The 23,740-nt window shown below is 43.7% G+C and overlaps 1 protein-coding gene across 23 annotated transcripts in view; it reads right to left on the bottom strand.

Annotated features, from left to right (window-relative positions):
• Positions 1–665: 665 nt before the first annotated feature.
• MICAL3 (microtubule associated monooxygenase, calponin and LIM domain containing 3) overlaps positions 666–23,740 on the bottom strand; it is a 273,115-nt gene continuing 250,040 nt past the window's right edge. For 19 of the 23 annotated variants that reach the window (XM_061638561.1, XM_061638562.1, XM_061638565.1 and 16 more), the window contains 4 exons: positions 17,064–17,129; positions 14,329–14,428; positions 7,522–7,595; positions 666–7,428 (listed from right to left, as the gene is read on the bottom strand). In XM_061638561.1, the coding sequence (XP_061494545.1) occupies positions 7,244–7,428; positions 7,522–7,595; positions 14,329–14,428; positions 17,064–17,129 (425 nt within the window). In that variant the 3' untranslated portion in view covers positions 666–7,243. Of the gene's footprint in view, positions 7,429–7,521; positions 7,596–14,328; positions 14,429–16,891; positions 16,936–17,063; positions 17,130–23,740 lie in introns of those variants that run through there. The other 4 variants (XM_061638568.1, XM_061638570.1, XM_061638577.1 and 1 more) reach the window with 2 other exon arrangements.

Raw genomic sequence — 23,740 nt, 5'->3', positions numbered from 1 at the left:
ATTTCCCCACAATGTTATGATTCCCAGCTGGGCACTGACAATTTTCTGCAGAGTGTATAGGGCGTGTGAAGTCCAGTGACTCCACATCTGTAAAATCAACAGCATACTAAAGGTCAGCAGTGGTCAGTGTTTGTATATTCAAGTGCCGCTCTGTCATCCAGAGAGTGGTCTGGGGACTAGAGGTGTTATTTGCCACAGAGATGACCCTCCAGCAAGTCATCTGGCTTAATAATAAAGTCAGCGCCATTTCAAAAGCGGAAAGACTTCAAAATGATAATGCACACAACTTAGGGAGGCAATTCAAAGGTGAAAGTGTGATAATGCGTAATGTCAATTACCCTCTTACCGATTGGGTAAACACAAGCTTGTGTCAGGCAGAGGCAAAATTTCTAGGTTAACCAAAATGATGATGCCTTACTTTGTTAAAGACTGAAGCGGATTTTGAGGGGGGGTGTAGGGGAGAGGAGGAGAAGGGGACATTCCCTTGCACAAGTATAAGTCTTGCATGAACAGAATGGCAGCCTTGGATCCAACACCACTGTGTATAGATAGCTCTGTTCGCCACATCTCAAAAAGGATTGTGTAGAACTGGAAAAGGTGCAGAAAAGGGCCACTGACTCAATGCCATTGGGGTGAACTGTGAAGCAAATAAGAATCTAACAAAGTAAGAAAAAAATTAATGACTTTTATTTTTTTTTCCTTTTAGTTCTGCTGGCGGCCTGAAGTGCTAAACTCTCAACACCAACAAAACAAGTGTGCATAAGAACATACAGAAGGAAATGCAATCCAAAATGGGAAGTAAAATGGGGGAGGGAGAGGTTGGGCTGGAGACATGAAAACAGGTACGGTACACAATTTCCTGTTACGCTGCACACACGCCAACAATAAAACAGTCTGCGTATCAGAGTTCCCACCTGTCCCAAAGGGAAGATACCACAGTTCCTTGGGACTGGATTTCACATACGAACTTTTTTATATATAAAAATGAAATTACTGCAATGCCATCAAAACATGACATCCCCTCCCCCTATTGTTTTATTGACACTCATCTATCTATCTTGCTTATGAAATATCCTTACAAGTGCCGCAATGGCAGAAATTCTCGGGAAATGATCTGTCCTCTTATCGTGCCTCAAGAGAGAGATTCCCTCCCCTACCTCTTCATATCAAAACAGGCTGGTATTTTTTGTTTTATTGCAAACACAGCATTTCCTCTCTTTTTTTAACATGAGGTTGAAAACTAATACACCACTTTCCTTTCAGTGTTCAAACGTAAACATTCTGTTCTATATGTTTTCTTAAATTCAAACTAAGGGAGTGGGGTCATCAACTTTTTTTTGCCTTAAAAAGAATTTATGCTAGTAGATCAGGCAACTCTAGACATAATTGTGGATGCTCTAAAATGCTCTCAATCTGGTGCATATTTTTTTTTTAAGTTTAAAAACCCAGAGGGTGCAACAAGTGTGCTTCTTACTTCTGCATTAGCACCGTGTCATAAAAGGAGGGCCAGACACTGCATTTAAACACACAAACCTTTTGATTGACTGCAAGGCTAAGCACAATGAACACAAAATACTACAGGAAATGTTAAAAGTAGAAGAGCAAATACAATTAATGCTCCTGGTACCATCATGCAAGAACAGTAGACACCGAATTATAACAACTGAAAGAGTAGCCCCATCCTAGACAAAGGGAAGCTTAATTTTTATTCTCAGCTTTTTACCATATCCTTCCTGTTGGTCTTCAGGGATGTAGAACATGCTGCCTAAGCTTCCATCAAGACAACTGAAGTAACATGTTCCTTTTCCTTCCTAGATTAGGGCTGGCTAACCTGTGGCTCTTCAGATGCCTGTAGGACTCCAACTCCCCCCAGCCCGAACCAGCATGGTCTATACTCAGGAATGATGGGAAATGTAGTCCAGTAATAATAGAAAGGCCAGAGGTTAGCCGCCTGTCTGTCCTAGATGCTAAGAACAGGCAGCAGTTCTCCTAAAAGCCTCCAAAGTCTCATCCTAGAACCACCCATGAACATACAAATCCTGCTTGCTCTAGGATTATATGTGGTGTGAATTCTGCCAGTGTAACATCAATATCTTTCAATCTCTTAATATTCAACAAATGCCTTGCATGGTATCCTTTCGCCATCAAATCTTCTCAAACAACATTCCAGTTCATGCTTGTGCTGTTTTGATAGCTTTCTGTGCAGCTTTTTTAGTGCTGACATTTCAATAAGCTTGTGAAAGGAAGTGGATGAGGGTTTTAAAACTTATTACCACTTTCTACCTCTAGCCTTTCCTGTTTTGAAATGGCATTTTTCTAATGTGGGCATCAGCACTCAAATCCAAGATGCCATTTCACAACACTTCACCCAAAGAGATGCACACACTATGCATATTGCCACCAATATAGCTCCATTTCCTCAGTTCATAATCATGGTCAAAACAAAATAAAATTTTAGTGACTCTTCTGCATTCAGATATGAAGGGATATCATGTCACATTTCAATACCCTATTGCTGTAGATCAGTTTATTATTGGGATAGGGATGATGGGGCAGTTGTCAATTACTCGAGGAATGAAGGTGGCGGCTTTGGAAGATGTGCCCGGTTCTTGGGATCACAGCTCCCCTAAAAAAAAGGTCAGTTAAAAAAAAAGAATTAAGCCTGCACTTTCTGGGAGGAACAGAGTTTTTTTCCAGGAGTGCAACTGAGATGCATGTTTTGAAATCCCTAGTCCCTTGGAAGGAAACTATGGATAACAGCAGGATATATTTTATACTAAGAATTTAGGGCAACACCAGCACTATTCACACACAAATTAGGGGTAGGAGAGAAGGGTTAAACTCCATGCATAACCTATTGATTGACAGAGCTGCCATTCCACATCAATGTATACTTTGTGGTTCAAACTACCCTTCACATTTATGGTGCCCCATCCTGCAAAGCCTACTTTGAACCATGTTAAGTATGAACTGGCTACTGGAAGATGAAATAAATGAGATCAATAGGGCTCAAAAGATCTACCAGAAGGACAGAGAAACTACACAAATTTACATTTTTTTGTTTCATGAAATAGCTTAGAATTTGGATCTAACACTTTCTAGTAAGCAAACAAAGTCTGTCACCTCTTAATGAGCACAGAAAATACTGTTCACAGGTGACTTTCAGAATAGCAAGATGAAGAAATAACCAAAAACTTAAAAGACCTGGCATGGAACTTGAATATTTTAGTGGCCAGTCCTACAAAGCAGCTAGACTCAAAATGGATTAATTACAAAAGCCTGAAGGCAGGAAGCAGGAAGCCATGTAAGCCACTGCTTGTGAGACTAGGTCTTATGGTTGGACAGTAAAGCCAAAAAGCAAATGCTCCATTTCAAGATTAACCTCAAAATGGGCTGACGGGACTTTTATCATCTCCCTATCACATAACGTCAGAAGAACCTATGCAAATCCCTGAAGAAAAGGGATTTTGATTTTATGGCTGAATTAAAGTAAGAAAAACTATTATTCAAATATGGCTCATTTCTTGAATTTAGCAATATTGTCTACAGAACAGTAGCTAAGACAATACCTCAGAAGGTTTCTCTGTGCAAACCCCAGAGAAGTTAATGGGGATTATGTAACCGTGCTGTGGCACGGCTCCCATTTTCTGTAGTGGGTCTGGCACAGGAGAAGTTCCCAGGGAAGAATTGTGACTTCAGTATGAATACAAAGGTCACAGAGTTCACTGTATTAATTCCAGGAGTTGGCATGACAAGGTTATTTGAATATTATGAATGCTGGTCCAGATGTTTTTAGGAGAGTGGAGTAGCTGCCCTTTTCGTTCCTGAAGGCAACATTTTCATTGTTAAACAGTGGAGAGAAAAGAAATTAAAGAACAAGAACTGGAGGGAGTGCACCTTTGACTACCATTTATGACATTAAAAGCCATGTGTTTTTTGAAAAATAGGAAGTATCAGGTCCCCCTTTTGTCCTACCCTCTTCTAAAAGGAAGCTAAGTTTGGGGCAAAGTAATCTTTTAAATTACAGATAGGAAGAAATTAAAGTTCAAATTCTCAGCAGGTACTAGGGACATGGATTAATGTTCTTAACTGAATAGAGCAGGGAAATTATATTCCTGATATTTAGAAAAAGATTTTTTCAACATTTAGAAAGGAAGCACATCACAAATGAGAAGAAAAGGGTACATGTTTTTTTCCTCCCTTTCACGGCTCCTTCATCATCCCTGCTAAAATAGGCTACCTCAAAAAGGAGATGCCCTTTTCTTGCATCTACTTTTTCTGACCTAGATATATGAAAATGCTGCCAAGACCTAGCACTTGTAAATGGTTTGTAATGTTGTGAAAAACTCTCACCTAGATCCTTTTTTCTCTTTATTTTTTAAGCATCATTATGGGAAAAGTTTTTACTTTTTACTTTTCACATGCTAGGTTATGAAACCTTTGCCCAGGTATCTTAAGATGCAACTGGTAGGGACAACTTGAACAACAAGGTCACTTTTTCCAAGCGCAGCACTTAAATGGCAGGAGGCAGAGAGAGTTGTACCTGCTGAGCTCTCCTTGCCAAGCTGCTATGAAAGGCACAGGAGAACCAATCACAGACAGGTGTTTCCAATCTTCCAGGTGAGATAGAAGTGACCTAGATACACCTTTCCCAACCTCGTGGCCTCCAGATGTTTTGGACTACAACTCCTATCGGCCCCAGCCAACACAGTTGTAGCCCCAAACATTGAGGCCACGAGGCTGCGGAAGGCTACCCTAGAAGGAGAGGGGTTTGCCACTCTCCACTGCTTTGTTGAGACCTGGGGTGGGAGGGCACTGCTTGCAGAAATCCAGTCCATTGGTTCATGAGCAGAGCTAGGATGGTTGCAGATCCGTGCTAAATGAAAGTAAGAAAAAACATGCTCTGAAGCAACCCTTGCACAGCTTCCTGGCGAGTCTAATGTCCATTCCTCCTACAAGATAGCCAGCTGTGAAGCTCCTTTGCAGGCTAAATGCGTAACAGTGAAATCCATGGGAAGAAAGACCTATTGAGGAATCCTAAAAAGCAGCAGCCATATTAATTTCTACTTTCCTTGAAGTACAAAGAGTGGAAATTTAGGCTTCCTTCAAAACAGAAAGAAGTACAGGTCCTTACAGAGGAAGCAGCTGCCAAAAACAGGAAGGAAGACCTAAGCTCTGCTGAATCAGGATTTGCCTAGCAGTCTCTAAAGTGCTAGTACAGTTGCCAAACTGGTAGGGCTCCTGTGCCTTTAAGAACTGTACAGAAAGGGAAACCTTTTCCTGTCACATTACTGCAATGCTCTTAGGAGAAGCAGTCTGAGAAAACTCTTCCTTCAACACAATTAAGAGCATAGGAATGGTGCTCTGTATTCAATCTGGCAACCTAAGGTGCTGCAAAGGACTTGTTTTGGAGACAGGCACCCGCCCCTCCTTTGCCCAAGCCCAACTGGAACTAAAAAATTAAGGATGGAAAGTTTCGTAAGCTGCAGGTCGGCACCTTTGAGAAAGTTATTGTGAAGGATGTAGTGTGCTTATGGAACCTCTCTCAGCTGGTGATGGACAAGAGTCTATTCTGTTATGTCCTGTTTGCTACTGCATCAGGTGAGAGCCACCAGCTCCCTTCCTGAACCAACCAGAAGCAGGCCTGAGACAGAACCAGTTAGACTTGTGCTAATCCCTTCCCTTGGAGGCAGGTTTTTATGGTGCCAGTATGGTTTTTTTATTATGGGGAAAAGTGACAATGCCACAATTCTAATTACAAAACCTTACATAGCAGTAGTTACAACAAGAACAGGTTTGTCATCATTCAGGAACAGAAGATGTGCAGGAGATAGATCACCACTCTCAGTTTGTGAGTTCTTCCCATGAGGAGGCAGAAATTTGATCGAGAAGACATTCTACTTGGAAATCCTGCCTGCATATTTCCTGGGATTGTCCCTTCAACTTGGTGCAGGGACAAGTCCAAAGGAGAATTGATAGGCTGGGACTTAAAACCATCTCCACATCAAAAGTAGCGTGTAACAGTAACACCATTAATAAGACCTCTAATAAATAGGCACAGGGAAAACGAGACCAGCAAATTAAAAACAAGGACAGAAACACAGGACGGGGAATGCAGCAGGCACACAGATTTACCACTCACACATCTGCACACTTCTTAAAAAGGTACAAAACCAAATCTTCTTTCAAGTATTATTAAAAAAATAAGTTAATGGATATTAAAGGTTCAAAAGTGACTAAAGGGCCTGGGTAAGTCTTTTGCTTCATTTCCGACGTGCAAAAAAATAATAATAAAGAAAATTTAGATAGACATATATACCCTAAACGCAAAGAACAAAAACCCACTGAACAGTCTTCGAGGGTCCATTTGGGGAGGGGATTTTTGAAGCAAGGGGGTGTCATCCAAGAGTTCCCTTAAAATGCTTCATAATTAACCTGTTTTCATAGTCAGCACTTTCCAGTGTCAAAATGGTCACAAGGTTCACAACAGAACAGTCTTAACGTCAATGGAGAAGGGAAAATGGCGCCTTTCAGTTCAGAGCATTGTAGGACAAAGAGGGGATGGCTTACACACAGTTCTTAGAAAAAAAGCAATTTGTGGAGGCTGCAGCAAACACAGCGACTCCGGCTGGGCCTGTATCTGTTGTACAAACCACAAGGCGCAAGTATTTCAAGTCAGTCAGCCTTCCAACTGTCCTTTCCTCTCTGAATTCAGGGTTCCTCCATGCCCAAACAATAATGGCAGCTTCAGGCTTCTTTGGTGAGGAGGAACTTAACATAAACACAGTGTGCTCTGGGGGTACTGAGTGGTTTGCTCTCCGAAGGACTTCTTCTCGCCTTTGTATTTTTTTTAAAAAAACAAGAACAGGAACACAACAAGCAGAGTAAATGTGAAACAGACAAGCTACAACCCACCTGGATTGGTTAAAGTTTTTAAAAAATAAAATATTTTCATCTCATTTTTAGCCGCTCTCAAGAGATCACAAAAGATCAATGGGCTCTTTGCAGAGGTCCTTTAGGAAGGCACACAACCTCAGGTCACCACCTCAGGCTTCGTGTTTGTAGACCTCACACAGGCCTCAGCACTTTTAGACCCAACCTGTCTCAGGAAGAAGCACTCAGGTACTGCAAGAACCCTCAAAAGGCTTCTATGCCAAGATGTCTTCTCCATCCAGGCAGCTTCAGCTAACTTGGCACATGCCAACTAGACAACACACATCAGCAGATGAGTGTGGTGCTAAGCTCAGGACCAGTTTAAGTTGAATCCCTTGGACAGCATGACGGCCTCTAGGTCCTTGTCTTCTTCCTTCTCCCGGAGTCGCTGCTCTTCAAGGAGGGCCACAAGAGAATCTCTCTGCTCCACCACCTCTAGCATTTCATTCAGGATCCTTTTCTCTTCTGACAACTCTTCATCTGTCTTTAGGTGATCTATGGAGAAAAAAAAGGACACACTTGTGAAGACACCCCAAGGATGTAGCTGGGGCTTTCTATGGAGAAGCAGAGTACATCTACAAGAGTTACCTTCCACTGCCATTCTCTCCCGAAGTTCTTGCTGCAGCCGGCTTTGCCTGTCCTCCAGCTCCAACTCCCGAGCACTGCAAGGAGAACAGGCACATTTCTGGTTTCAGCAGGAGTCTAAGACACTGACTGAAAAATCTAACATGTCCAGGTAAGTGCAGTGTTCCACCTTTTTTTCTCCCTTTTCAGTTCTGATTGTCAAACAACCCTTTGTCTGTACTAAGAATATGTTGGTTTTCCACGCTCAACCCATTTTGTGGAATGGTCAAAAAGGCAGATGAGAGAGTAACAGGAATATGCCAAGTCATTCCATCTGTACCCCATTGCCTGCCCCATATCAGGGCTGAAATGTAAGTAACAAAATTCTCTTCCTTATAGTAGTCTTGTCTGGAGCCTTGAACAGAAAGGAAATTCCAAAAGAACCAAGTCTCAGCAGCAGACCACTGCTGCATTTTAAAAAAAATAGTTTATGGGCTCTACTCTTTATCACAGGGATGGGGAACACGTGGCCTTCCAGATATTGTTGGACTCCAGCTCCCATCATCCTTGACCACTGGCTATGTAGGCTAGGGCTGATGGAAGTGTAGTCCAACGACATCTGGAGGGCCACAGGTTCCCTGTTCCTGCTTTAGTATGATATTTTTAATTCCAGCTGTCTTTTGCCCTCCTCTTTGCTTTTTCAAGACCGGGGGGGGGGGTCCTCCAGGTGTTGTTTGACTCTAATTCCCATCAGCCCCAGCCAGCAGAGCCAATGATCAGGGATAATGGGAGCTGGAGTCTAGCAACATCTGGAGAGCCAGAGGTTCTCCACCCTAGCTCTAGACTCAACAAAACCAATAGCTTGTTTAGAACACACTGTGCTCTCCTTAACATAAAATACTATTTAGCATTTACCTAGCAACATTTCCAGGGTTTCAAGACCTTCAAGACCTTCATGAATACAAAATCTCAGTCTTTAAAAAAGAGCCTTGTAAAGATAGGCCAGTACAATTATTTCCATTTTACAGACGAGGAAGAGGCACTGAGGCAAGCTATGATACTTTTATCCCAAGGCCACTTTGTGAACTAATGGCTGACATTTGAATCAAGGCCTTTTCCACTCTTAGCCACTTCACCCCACCAATTCTCTTGCAGGCCTGGTCTATACATGCAGGAGAATGACATGACACTGAGAAGACAGACTGGACTGTACCACTTCAGACTGTAGGTGAGGAATTCCTGTTTTAAATGCTCTTTCATAAGAACATAAGAACATAAGAAGAGCCTGCTGGATCAGGCCAGTGGCCCATCTAGTCCAGCATCCTGTTCTCACAGTGGCCAACCAGGTGCCTGGGGGAAGCCCGCAAGCAGGACCCGAGTGCAAGAACACTCTCCCCTCCTGAGGCTTCCGGCAACTGGTTTTCAGAAGCATGCTGCCTCTGACTAGGGTGGCACAGCACAGCCATCATGGCTAGTAGCCATTGATAGCCCTGTCCTCCATGAATTTGTCTAATCTTCTTTTAAAGCCATCCAAGCTGGTGGCCATTACTGCATCTTGTGGGAGCAAATTCCATAGTTTAACTATGCGCTGAGTAAAGAAGTACTTCCTTTTGTCTGTCCTGAATCTTCCAACATTCAGCTTCTTTGAATGTCCACGAGTTCTAGTATTATGAGAGAGGGAGAAGAACTTTTCTCTATCCACTTTCTCAATGCCATGCATAATTTTATACACTTCTATCATGTCTCCTCTGACCCGCCTTTTCTCTAAACTAAAAAGCCCCAAATGCTGCAACCTTTCCTCGTAAGGGAGTCGCTCCATCCCCTTGATCATTCTGGTTGCCCTCTTCTGAACCTTTTCCAACTCTATAATATCCTTTTTGAGATGAGGCGACCAGAACTGTACACAGTATTCCAAATGCGGCCGCACCATAGATTTATAGAACGGCATGATGATATCGGCTGTTTTATTTTCAATACCTTTCCTAATTATTGCTAGCATGGAATTTGCCTTTTTCACAGCTGCCGCACACTGGGTCAACATTTTCATCGTGCTGTCCACTACAACCCCGAGGTCTCTCTCCTGGTCGGTCACCGCCAGTTCAGACCCCATGAGCGTATATGTGAAATTCAGATTTTTTGCTCCGATATGCATAATTTTACACTTGTTTATATTGAATTGCATTTGCCATTTTTCCGCCCATTCACTCAGTTTGGAGAGGTCTTTTTGGAGCTCTTCGCAATCCCTTTTTGTTTTAACAACCCTGAACAATTTAGTGTCGTCAGCAAACTTGGCCACTTCACTGCTCACTCCTAATTCTAGGTCATTAATGAACAAGTTGAAAAGTACAGGTCCCAATACTGATCCTTGAGGGACTCCACTTTCTACAGCCCTCCACTGGGAGAACTGTCCGTTTATTCCTACTCTCTGCTTTCTGCTTCTTAACCAATTCCTTATCCACAAGAGGACCTCTCCTCTTATTCCATGACTGCTAAGCTTCCTCAGAAGCCTTTGGTGAGGTACCTTGTCAAACGCTTTTTGAAAGTCTAAGTACACTATGTCCACTGGATCACCTCTATCTATATGCTTGTTGACACTCTCAAAGAATTCTAATAGGTTACTGAGACATGACTTTCCCTTGCAGAAGCCATGCTGGCTCTGCTTCAGCAAGGCTTGTTCTTCTATGTGCTTAGTTCATCTAGCTTTAATAATACTTTCTACCAGTTTTCCAGGGACAGAAGTTAAGCTAACTGGCCTGTAATTTCCGGGATCCCCTCTGGATCCCTTTTTGAAGATTGGTGTTACATTTGCCACTTTCCAGTCCTCAGGCACGGAGGAGGACCCAAGGGACAAGTTACATATTTTAGTTAGCAGATCAGCAATTTCACCTTTGAGTTCTTTGAGAACTCTCGGGTGGATGCCATCCGGGCCCGGTGATTTGTCAGTTTTTATATTGTCCATTAAGCTTAGAACTTCCTCTCTCGTTACCACTATTTGTCTCATTTCCTCAGAATCCCTTCCTGCAAATGTTAGTTCAGGTTCAGGGATCTGCCCTATATCTTCCACTGTGAAGACAGATGCAAAGAATTCATTTAGCTTCTCTGCAATCTCCTTATCGTTCTTTAGTACACCTTTGACTCCCTTATCATCCAAGGGTCCAATTGTCTCCCTAGATGGTCTCCTGCTTTGAATGTATTTATAGAATTTTTTGTTGTTGGTTTTTATGTTCTTAGCAATGTGCTCCTCAAATTCTTTTTTAGCATCCCTTATTGTCTTCTTGCATTTCTTTTGCCAGAGTTTGTGTTCTTTTTTATTTTCTTCATTCGGACAAGACTTCCATTTTCTGAAGGAAGACTTTTTGCCTCTAAGAGCTTCCTTGACTTTGCTCGTTAACCATGCTGGCATCTTCTTGGCCCTGGCGGTACCTTTTCTGATCTGCGGTATGCACTCCAGTTGAGCTTCTAATATAGTGTTTTTAAACAACTTCCAAGCATTTTCGAGTGATGTGACCCTCTGGACTTTGTTTTTCAGCTTTCTTTTTACCAATCCCCTCATTTTTGTGAAGTTTCCTCTTTTGAAGTCAAATGTGACCGTGTTGGATTTTCTTGGCAATTGGCCAGTTACATGTATGTTTAATTTAATAGCACTGTGGTCACTGCTCCCAATCGGTTCAACAACACTTACATCTCACACCAGGTCCCGGTCCCCACTGAGGATTAAGTCCAGGGTTGCCGTCCCTCTGGTCGGTTCCATGACCAACTGATCTAGGGAATAGTCATTTAGAATATCTAGAAACTTTGCTTCTTTGTCATGACTGGAACACATATGCAGCCAGTCTATGTCCGGGTAGTTGAAGTCACCCATTACTACCACCTTTCCTAGTTTGGATGCTTCCTCAATTTCATATCTCATCTCAAGGTCTCCCTGAGCATTTTGATCAGGGGGACGATAGATCGTTCCCAGTATTAAGTCCCTCCTGGGGCACGGTATCACCACCCACAACGATTCTGTGGAGGAGTCTGCCTCTTTTGGGGTTTCGAGCTTGCTGGATTCAATGCCTTCTTTCACGTATAGAGCGACTCCGCCACCAATACATCCTTCCCTGTCCTTCCAATATAGTTTATATCCAGGGATAACCGTATCCCACTGGTTTTCTCCATTCCACCAGGTCTCCGTTATGCTCACTATATCAATGCTCTCCTCTAAGACCAAGCACTCCAGTTCTCCCATCTTGGTTCGCAGGCTCCTAGCATTAGCGTACAGGCACTTGTAAGCAGTGTCTCTCTTCAAGTGTCTTTGGCACTTGTGGTTAGGCCTGTGGTAATTTTGCTCTTCTGAATTTATATCCTGTGCCCCTGCTCTCACAATGCCTACTTCTAGGCCTACCCCTTTTAAAATTTCATCATTTCTTTGGTTTTTATCCCGGGGGGAGGTTTATTCCGAACCAGACCTTTCTCAGCTCCTGTCGGGTTTCCCCCCTCAGTCAGTTTAAAAGCTGCTCTGCTACCTTTTTAATTTTAAGTGCCAGCAGTCTGGTTCCATTCTGGTTCAAGTGGAGCCCGTCCCTTTTGTACAGGCCCGGCTTGTCCCAAAATGTTCCCCAGTGCCTAACAAATCCGAACCCTTCCACCCGACACCATCGTCTCATCCACGCATTGAGACTGCGAAGCTGGGCCTGTCTGGCTGGTCCTGCTCGTGGAACTGGTAGCATTTCAGAGAAAGCCACCTTGGAGGTCCTGGCTTTCAGCATCCTACCTAGCAACCTAAATTTTGCTTCCAGGACCTCACGGCTGCATTTCCCCATGTTGTTGGTGCCAACGTGCACCATGACCACTGACTCCTTCCCAGCACTGTCTACCAAACTATCTAAACGACGGGCGATATCCGCAACCTTCGCACCAGGCAGGCAAAACACCTTGCGGTCTACACGCCCATCACAAACCCCACTGTCTATGTTCCTAATGATCGAATCACCCACTACAAGGATCCCTCCACCCCCTGGAGATATATCCTTGGCACGAGAGGATAGCTGCTCATCCCCCAAGGAATGGGTCCCTTCTAAGGAATTGTTTCCCTCTTCCTCAGCTGGATGCTCTCCTTCCCCGAGACCATCGTTGTCCATGATAGCAGGAGAGCTATCATCGTTGGAGTGGGACACAGCTATAACGTCCCTGAAGGCCTCCTCCACACACCTCTCTGCCTCTCTCAGCTCTTCCAGGTCCGCCACCTTGACCTCAAGGAAATAAGTCGTTCCCGGAGAGCCAGGAGCTCATTGCACCGAGAGCACACCCACGACTTCTGTCCAACAGGCAGTAAGAGGCTCATGTAAGAGACTCCCTGGAAATAGAAAATTATCACAGCAAACAGCAACAGGGCTAGGACAGAACCTTTTGACTGTACTATATTTCTATTTGCAGAGAGTTTTTAACATAAGGGAGGATCCAAAAACATGACCACCCCACCTACAGACTGAAGTGGTACGAGTCCATTCTACAAAATTAGTATTCTGCCATGTCATTGTGCAGAGGGATAGATCAGGTCAAAGTCTGGCATGATCAGAAGCTTGTAACAATGCATTATCAGACATCAGTGTTGAGGATTGCTGACCTGTGCTTCCAACATAGAAAGCCACCTTAAACTGAGTCAGGCTACTAGCCCATCTAGCCTGCTACTTGATTCCAAGCTGTCCATGGAGGCTCAGATTTCGGCTGTGAGCCGGGCAGCTTGGTACCAACTACACCATATACGTAGGCTGCAACCCTACCTTCCTGTTCATCAGCTCCCACTGGTAGTACATGCCCTGGTCACCTCTCGATTAGATTACTGTAATGCGCCCTACGTGGGGTTACCCTTGAAAACAGTCCGGAAACTACAACTTATTCAAAATGCGGCGGCTCGATTACTCACAAACAGTCGTCGCCGGGACCACATCACGCCAGTGTTGTTCGATCTACACTGGCTTCCAGTTGTTTTCCGGGCCCAATTCAAGGTGTTGGTTTTAACCTTTAAAGCCCTACACGGTCTCGGCCCAGTTTATCTAAAGGAGTGCCTACAACGCCACCAATCATGCCGCCTGACAAGATCGGCCACACAAGGCCTTCTCTCAGTCCCGCCAACCAAAGCAGCTAGGTTGGCGGGCACTAGAGAGAAGGCCTTTTCAGTGGCGGCCCCCACCCTCTGGAACTCCCTCCCACAAGATCTTCGGCACATCTCTTCCCTGAATATGTTCCGCAAGGCCTTAAAGACCTGGCTTTTTCAGCAGGCTTTCGGGCCTTCTGGGGAGGCTTAATATTCTTCTGTTTTAAATGCCTCCTATTATGTATTGTTTGCTCTTATAATTTATATATTTCACTGTATTTTTATATTGTATTCTGCCATATTTATTGTATGTACGTCCCCTAGAGTGGCCATTGGCCAGATAGGCGACACATAAATTAAATTTATTATTATTATTATACCTACTCCAGGGATAGCCAATAGGGTGCCCTCCAGATTTTGTTGGATGACAAACTTCCATAATATCTAAACAATGGCTATGCTGGCTGCAGATGATGGGAATTGTAATCCACCTTGGCTACCCCTGGTCTGACTGGCAAAGAGTTTACGACACAGGTCTTTCCATAACTTTCAAACTTTCCATTCACCTTTTCAAAAGTAGGCTTTCTTCTATAACATATGTGAAAACAATAGGATTCCCATTCCCATCATTGTCATAGCCAAGGCAAAGGTAGAGATTGGTTCCACAACAGTATGCCTGCCTGCAGGCAATTGCCTCCTCCTCTTCCCCCTTCTCGGCGTAAACCAAAGGTGCAGAAATTTCTCTCCTCACTTACAATATCATCAGCTCCGACTCATAGCGCACCAAGGCATTCTTCTCCTGCACCAGCTTGAACCACTCCTGCATCAGCTTGGGGTCGTCCTTCTTCCCCATGCCTGCCAAGAGAACAATTTGGGTCAGCTTTGAGAAAGATTCCCCATCACTTCCATAAGCCCAACAGGCAGGCAGGAACAAAACTGGATTGGGGAGAGGGGCAAAATGTGCAAAGAAAGCCAAGCTAGATTTGCCAGAGCACTCTCATCAAATCTGCTTGTTTAGTTTGTCTAAGGCACACAGGAAGAAGGGTCACCTCCAGTTAAAAAAAAAAATCCACTGGATCCATGCATCCTGTATCTCATTTTCCCACCACACCTCCCACCAGACCAGACAGACAGAATTAGTCTTTTACTCAATATTTTCTTCTGTTGTCCCTTGCACAATCTGAATACTTTCAATCATTCAAACACAGCTCTGAACTGGGTCCAACACAGCTGACCTATTTCAAGCCATGTTTTCTCAATCATCACCCAACTGTCGACCTGACATATAACTATGGAGCAATTAATGTACATGCCGCTGTATGAATTCAGCTCCAGCAGTTTCCTGCTGGGCTGTTTCAGAGCTGATTCTGGCCATCTGTATATTGATATGCTCCTACCAGTTTTGCAGTCTTATGTGCTGTGCTCTCTCCTTTTTAAGGCATCTCTATTATCTTAATTGACCGAAAGCAACCAGCCACTGCCACCAATACTTTCCTTTCCCCTTGGCCTGCCTCAATATGTCCCTCACTTTTAAAAAAAAACACCATGAAGTCTTGTGCGGCAAAAATACAGGTTCAGTCAGCTGCAGTTCACTCGCTCTAGCCTACTCCTCAATGGCAGAATGGCAGAAGAACAAAACTTGCTCACATAATCAAAGCTTAACTGAAAACCAAACCAGCTGACGAAATATCAAAACCTGACATGAAATAAACAGCATAGCTTTTTTTTTTAAGAAAGCCATATCCACAACCCATACCTAGTAATGAAATAGTGCAGTTCCTTACAGGCAACTGTAGGGGCTTGGATCCTGAAAATCAGTTCAAAAGCAATGTCTTGGCCCAACTACTGCAAGCCCAGGGGGTTCCGGTGATGCTCTAGAGAAGCAGTAATTCTAGCAAAACATTTCCTGTGCCAATAAGGCTTCATTATCCCTATTAGCAAAAGTGTCAACAGTTTAGGAAACTCATATATGGAGATCACTGTCAAATTGCAGACCATACTGGGAGATTAAGTCCTAGTTCTCATCCACATCATAGGTGAATTCCCATCTCATATAAAACCAATGTGAATTGGTATTCTAAGCAGAATGCAAAATCTGTGCCTGTGTAAATGGCAAAACACCTGTATTAGACATTGTTCAAAAATGTAGACTCTTGTGACGTTATGGAAGCCCAAGTAGGTCACTCTAGATAGGGACAATCAACTGGCAAGTCGAATCCAGCCCCCAAAGTATTATTATCTGATGCCAGTAGTGCTTATCTGTATAGGATGGCAATGACTAACATGTCATTTGTGACTGAGGGCGTCTTTATGCAGCAAGACACACTTCCAGTCACAGTCAAGAAAACAGAGTTGTCAAAAGTTGATCAGCCCTGCTCCAGAGGTTTTGTACCTAAGGCCTGCTCCAGAGGTTCTGAGTGGCCTTCTTTCAACCCCATATCTTTCAAAAACACAAACACAGCTCTGCAATGATAGAACTGTATGTAAACAAACACTATGAAAACTTCACTCTAGCCCATCATGGTTGTAGATAGCTGTACCTATGCATTATTCAGTCCCCATCATGCCTCTCTAAGCATCTCTGCACAAGGTGCCCTCATAGCCATGGTGGAAAGAAAAGAAGCTTATACATGCAGATGCCCAGTGCAGTGGAGCCATGAAAAGCACTGGAGAATCTCCCCACCCTTTCCACTGTGAGGATGATAAAGAGAAAAACTTCTATGTAAAATAGCCAAATACACGTTACTACTGATCTATGAAAGCTTTTGTTCCTTTGTGGGTTTTTAAAAAATTTAGACACCCAATGAGCAGAGGGAGACGGCAGGGGTGGGGAGGAAGGATGAACAATTGATGAAAGTGCACCATGGAAAGCAGACAGAGTGGTTAGCAGAAGTTACACACGGCGGTCACATCCCACCACTTTCCCCCATGCTTTGGGAAATGGAAACACTACAGTGGGAATCTGAGTCCACTTGGGATAAATTAAAGAATATAGCAAGATATGGAGGACAGGAGACCAGTCTGGATTATGGTAGATCAGGAGATTGGCTTTTCAAAGTCAAGAGAAGTTGGACAAACGAGTTGTTGCAAAAGACACAGTATTCCTTTAATCTATGTGTATTTTTTTTAAAGGAAGTAAATTCACCTCCTCACTCCCGCAAAGTTTCCTTTGGGAAATTCAACAAGCCAAGCAGGAGTTTTTAAGGTGTGAAACTGTCACCACTACAGTCATTTCAGATAAATGGCTCCCATGAACTTCAGGGCTATCCTTACCTCCACAACTCACAGCTGAAAAAAAGGATACTGTACCTTGAAGATATTGCCAGACACACTTCATAACAAGGTTGTTACAGAGGGTTCCACTGAGATTTGAAAGAAAGAAACGTTTGGAGGTGAACCTCCTGATATGTCATTGGCTGACTAGTGTCTCTACACCAATCCAACTGTGGTTTGGGAAGGGAATGGGAGGGAATGCAAGAAATTACATTACCTTCATGGGCACAGCAAGGGCAGAACGAGAGAGGTCTACGGCGTGGTGTCCCGGCATTGGGCTCAACTTCAATAGGACCAAAGATGGGAGAGGAAGAAAGGAAGGGGAGAGAGGAAGTTGGAAGTGGAGAGGAAGAAAGGAGGAGAAACAGGGTGAAAATAAACAGACAAGCAAAAAGGACAAAAAAGCACAAGAGTGAGAAAGAAAGGAAACAACAAGGAAAGTAGAAAATAGAAGAGAAATACAAGAAATGGAGAAGCAGGAACAAAGGGAACAATCTACAGATGGAACATCCCTTGTCAACATGAAAAATGGAGAAGTGCAGACCGTGGCACTGGCAGGGAAAACAGCGTGGGCCACAACAGTTACTGGGACAGAGGAAAACTGCCAAGATTCAACATTTCTTGTGCTGGTTGACTTTTTGCCCTCAATGCCACATTGCGAGGGTAACAGATCAAAGAGGAAAGTGGACAACATCAAGTTTCTAAGAGACCAGCGTAACAAATAGGTTTTGAGAGCCCATCTTTAAAATTTGCTTGGGTTTTCAGACTTGACACATTCCATGTGTTTTTTTGTGAGGGCACCTTGACGGTGGCAAGTATTACGTGATCACAAAACAAAGGCAGATCTCCAAGCAAAACAGGACTGACTACCTATGAAGGGCAAACAAACCTAGGTCTGAGTCAGGGAAGGGGAACCTGTGGCCCCAATCATTTTTGGACACCATCAGCCCCAGTCAGCATGGGCAACAGTCAGTGATGATGGGAGCTGTACTGTAGCAACATCAGGAAGTTCCCCACCCCTGGTCTAAGCAAAGCCTTGACTGGTATTTTACATACATAGTTTGTATTTATGCCAATGGGAAGGATAGGCAGAATGTTGAGGAATAGGCTCCATTAATACGTTCTATTAAAAATAAAGACATTTGGGTGTGTGCCACTTAGCTAGATATTACACAATAAACCAGCATTTCCCAAACTTCTGATAAGAGGTACTTAAAAAAAATTAAACTGGGAGGCACACTTCTCGTATTTATACACTCTAAACATTTTCAGGTGCAATTATTTACCCAACCTCAATGGAAGCCATCCACTAAGGTACTGTGTAAACCGCCTGATGCAGACGACCTCAGAAGAACCCCATCTTCTGTGGGTCAGCACTTTGAACTTGTCTTAACCATCAATTATTTAATTTATTCCTCACAGTTTGGGAATTACTGCAATAGATTACATGTAAAGAGATGAAGGATCCATATAGAACAGTAGTGGGGAACCGGATGGTGCTGTGTATGGAAGCCCCAACAATCAGCTGATCATTGGGGCTTGTGTAGTGCAGCCCTTGGTGTTTTGCAAGTGCTGATGATCCATATTATATAGAAAAGCCTGTGGCCTGTTGGCTAATCTGTAAATAGAACCGAAGTGAAAGGAAAGCGCCTCTGTGTAAATAAGGAGCAACTGAATTAATACAGATAAGGGGCATTCACAATCCACCGGAATCAGAGCTACATGCATACATAATCGAGAAGGAGGGCTCCCCCGTTCTTGTTTGTAAAGATAAACTCTGGGAAGGAAATGGCTTTTAGAAGGGACCATCACAGAACAAGAGCAGTAACACACAGGACAGACCAAAGTGAAAAGGAGGAAGGCACATCTGCTTGCAAATAGAGTGTGAATAGCAATGTGCATTTCTCAATAGGAAGAAACATTTACACTGGGTGTGGAAAGGGTTAAACATAAAAGTAAGTGCACGATCAATCACATATACACATTTCATGGCACCCATCTGTAGGTGAAAACTAAAATCAAGAGGTTCCATGGAGAACTTTTCTCTCTTTTTTAAAAAGTTTAATGCCTTTAATATGTGTTGCTTGGATGAGATCCACAAAAACCTATGTAGGCTAACCATGCATACAGGTTTTTCTTTAAATTGGTAAGTTTTATTTACTTCACAGGCCTCTTTTCAAGATCCAGCCTTGGATATGTATTTCATTCCCAGTATGTGTAAAAGAATACAAGACTCTAAGAATTAGGTAGTTTGGATTAAATGGTTCTAAAATGTAAAGTCAAGTTAGTACATTAAGAGCAATGCTCTCCGGACATTCTCGCCTTCTTTCATGAAGTTCTTCCTCAGTCATGATTAAGGGCCAGTTAAGATGACCACTGTGAGTTGCTTTAAACTTGGTGGATTCCTTGGTAACAAATTGGGAGCATCCTGGGCTGCAACTAGGCCATGCTCCTATGCAGATGCCGTGTATTTGCACATCTACATCAAGGCTATATATGCAGCCACTCCCATTTTGATGATCGCAGCAACCTTGCACTGTACCTGCATAGGCTGCCACACTCACAGATATGGGTGCTACCTCAGCAGTGGGGAACTTTTGACCCTCCATAACCCCTGATCATTGTCCATGCTGGCTAGGGCTGATGGGAGTTGTAATCCCACAAGATCTGGAAAGCCATAGGATCCCCATCCCTGTCCTACACGGAGGCACCAGTTCATACAGTAGTGCCTCCATGCAAGCACAGACCCTGTCTCAAGATGCTTGAGCAGTGGCCACCAGTATGAAGAAACATACCCTATGGTAAACTGCACAAGCACAGTTCTGTTATTCCTCAGTCATCATTGTCATCGTTAAAGTGAAACTTGCACTACAGTCATATGAATTGGGCCAGATGCACATGTTAACTAGTTATCACCTTTGCCACCACACCCAAGAAGACTTGTGACACAAAATGTGGAATAATGTTATATTTATTAAATATAACAAACTAAATCCAATTACATTCAGCCAATTGTTCAAATCCAAATTACTTCAGGCAGGTGAGGCTAAGCCTAACTATGAGGGAATACTCCCTCCCTTTCAAAAGGTAAATAATTCTCCTCCGACTGTAACTCCATATTCAAGGCTGTGGGAGAAATTCTCCCTCCTTGCTATTGGAGACAGGTGTGTGGTTCCAACCCCTGCACCATGGCCCTGCCATACAGGCATTCTCCATGATGCGCAAGCTGGTCCCCACGAGGACACTCCCCAGATCCCCACCAGACATTAAGCCCTGATGGTTCGCTAAGGAGTGCCCTTTACCAGAATGCCTTAACCACCTCAGTTTAACCCCACTATACCTCACCTGCCCGAATTCCATGCCAGCCAAGCAGACACCACAACCCAACCCCACAAGCCAATTGAATCAAACCTGAGCAGTATGGAGTAGGCAAAACCAAAGGGATTCTGAAATCAGAATCCCCCCCAAAAAATTCCTACTCAGCCCCATTGTGGCGACCAGCTTAGCCCATACTGACAAGGGAGGGAGGGAGGGTGCCGCAAGCCTTATATCTGCTGCTCAAACCCCTACCTGATTGGTAAATCAATCCCACGTGACACAGACTCAGGATTTCGAGAACCTTCCCGAGTCTCCTCTTAATATTAGGGTGGCGGCAAACACGCCCCTGAACAGGAACGCCATTGTTCTTGGCAGAAGCTCTGCCGGCTGTACTCAGCTAAGTTCTACTCAAGGAAGACTTGTTGAAATTGACAAGCCTTAGTCATGTTAATTAACTTCAATGGGTCAACTCTGACTAGTACAGCCTTTCCCAACTAGTGGGCCACCAGATGTTGTTGGACCACAACTCCCATCAGCCTCAGCCAGCACTGCCAATGGTCAGGAAAGATGGGAATTGTGGTCCAACAACATCTGGTGGCCCACTAGTTGGGAAAGGCTGGACTAGGACAAGCACTGCTTTTTGGGAACACAGCTACGTCGATTTTATCTCCTCCTGACGTCTTGCCCTCCCTTCCATCTTGGCCCGCAGTCACCAGTGCGGACACTGGTGAATTAATTTCGACCCTCCATCCAGGGAAGGCTCCTGGTGAGGATATGCTGCCCCCAGAGCTATTCCTTTCAGAAATTACTTGGTGGGGGCCCCTTTTAGCCATACTCTTCTCACATATCAACTCCACCAGCACTATTCCCATAGGTTGGCATACTAGTATTGTAGTGCCCATCCTCAAGAAAGGCGACCCCCGTAATTATAGACCCATCAGCCTACTAGATGTGACATCTAAGCTGTACGGGCGCTTTCTCTTAAACAAATTAATAGAGTGGGACTCCAAGAACTCTATCATTTACGAAGAACAGGCTGGATTCAGGAAAGGCAGGTGTACAGTAGACCAAGCTTTCGTACTCCATCACTTAATAAATAAGACTAACACGGGGCAAAGTAAGTCCTTATACGTGGCATTTGTCGATTTTACCTCTGCCTTTGACTAAATTGACAGAGATTTGTTGTGGCGTAAATTGGGGCAGTCCAGCATCGATAAAAGGCTATTGTGGTTAATTCAGTCCCTGCACCAGGCCAACTTTTTGCGGGTTCGCCTTGGTTTGAATGGAACTCTCTCCCAAGCCATTCCAGTCAAGAGAGGAGTCAAACAAGGGTGCATACTGGCCCCCTTCCTGTTCAATTTTTATTTAAACGACGTCATTCCCGCAATGGCTTCTCCCATTTTTTCCCCCCATCAGTTGGGAATAGGAAGATTTCCTCATTGCTATATGCAGATGTCCTGGCCCTATTTTCTTTAAATAAAATAGGGCTAAAAAGAATGTTGACCCGCCTGGAAGAATACTGTAAAGACCAACGGTTGCTCGTCAACTATTCTAAAACTAAAATAATGATCTGTGGGAAGCATAGGAAGTCCAAATTGAACTGGACCCTAAATGGACATTCACTTGAACAGGTACAGACCTTTGAATATCTAGGCTTATGTTTTAATGACAAGCTCTCGTGGAGTCACCATCTGGAGGCTACCAAATTATCAGGTGCTAGAGCCAGTGGCCAATTAAGAAGGTTCTTTTATACACATGGTGGACAATTAATCAACCCAATGCTAAAAATCTTTGTGACTAAAGTCCTGCCAAAAATTCTTTATGGGTCCGAGTTATGGGGCCGCCTAGTTAAATCTAAACTCGAGGTCCTACAAAATACATTTCTGAAACAGATCTTGGGGCTCCCATGTGGAGCTCCGTCAGCCCATATAAGAGCAGAACTTGGCCTCTCCTCTCTGGCAGCTAATATAGATCTGGCATATTTAAGATACTGGAGAAGGATTTTCATCATGGACGATAGCTCCCTTACAAAGCTCTGCTGGCACGACCAGCGGATGGGCCCAAGGGTATCAGGAAATACTTAAAATTTATAATCTTACTCAAAGGAAATTTTTAAGCCTTAACCCCTCTGAGCTCTGTAACTGGGTTTTTGCTTACAATGCGACCCAAGATAGGGCATCAATTGTTGCAGCCCCTTTTTCACCTTGGTTTCCTTTATTTAAACTCAACCACGCAAAATCAAGCTACTTCGATATTTTGACACATGCCCCCTTACGAAGAGCTTTTACAGAACTTAGATTCCATACGATGTCCACAGCCTACCTTGAAGGCAGATATTCGGGAACCCCGCCCGAAGAGCATCATTGCATTTGCGGCTGTAAGGAACCCGATGATATAGTCCATTACTTGCTTTTCTGCCCCTTGTATAAGAACCCTAGAATGAAACTCCTGGCCCCTCTTATTAATTCTAGAGGGGAGATTTTCTCTGGCGATTTGGTGGTGGAGCTCTTGGCTGACAAATACATCCAGGTTACAATCGCAGTGGCTAACTTTGCCTTGGCCGCAAAAAAACTGAGAGCAAATTACATAAAAGCCCAAATGACTACAAGTCCGACATGACTGTATGTTTTATGATTTTAAACGTGTATTCTCCAGCTGTGCGATGGCTTATGGCTAAATGCAAATAAACAATTTGACTTTGACAAGCACTGAATACAACCCTGAGCCTCTAACAGATGTAAGAAATTCAACAGATGCAGCTTTCCTCTATGGCTTCATCCCCAGCCCATGTCCCGCTACCATTACAAGACTGCTCTCCTCCTTATCCCAGTTTGTCCTTCCCAGTCAACTCATAAAAAGCTGAGCACATGAACCCACATTTCCTTCACCACCACGCACAAAAGTTGTATAAAGTCTACCAAACAATTACAGTTAGGCAGACCTTTTAAATTTGCATAATTTATTCCCACCCCAAAGGCTTTTGTAATGGAGTTTCCCATTCATTCCTTAAAATAATACCTTTTCGTACACTGTATACAAACACCTCATAGCTATTTAGGGTTTGGGTCTATAGCACAAAAGGCAAGAGAAATTTCATGAAATGGTTCTGATGTAATGCTGCACCATAGTTTGTTGTGAAGTTTGAACCAACAGCATCTAAGAAACGCTGGTTTGTGAGCAGCTACCAAACCAGGATCTGAAAATAGTTTGAAGTTGGTTTACAAACTGCAGTTTGGGCACAGTGTGGTTTGGCATTATGTATGAACTGACACTAGGGTTTGGGATACTGCTTCAATTTTGGTGGCTACTGTTTGGTACAGCATCTGGAGATTTCTCAGGGAAGGTGAGCGAAGAGTAAAACACAAATTAGAGTTTGGAGTCTAAACCACAGTTAGTACAAACCTATGGCTTGGCATCACGTTATAAGCATGTTTCCATGAAGCCCTCCAACAACCCTCAGTGACTATGGTGCAACCACAGGGTTCCCTTGCTGTCAGAATTGCACTTTAATACTGGACCAAGCAAGTACTGGTTTCAAGATATAAGGCAGACTGAATGATCAGAGGGGAAGGGTGG

This window comes from Rhineura floridana, chromosome 8 (genome assembly GCF_030035675.1).
Source record: "Rhineura floridana isolate rRhiFlo1 chromosome 8, rRhiFlo1.hap2, whole genome shotgun sequence".
Lineage (NCBI taxonomy): Eukaryota > Metazoa > Chordata > Lepidosauria > Squamata > Rhineuridae > Rhineura > Rhineura floridana.
This window is presented reverse-complemented; position numbering and strand designations above follow the sequence as displayed.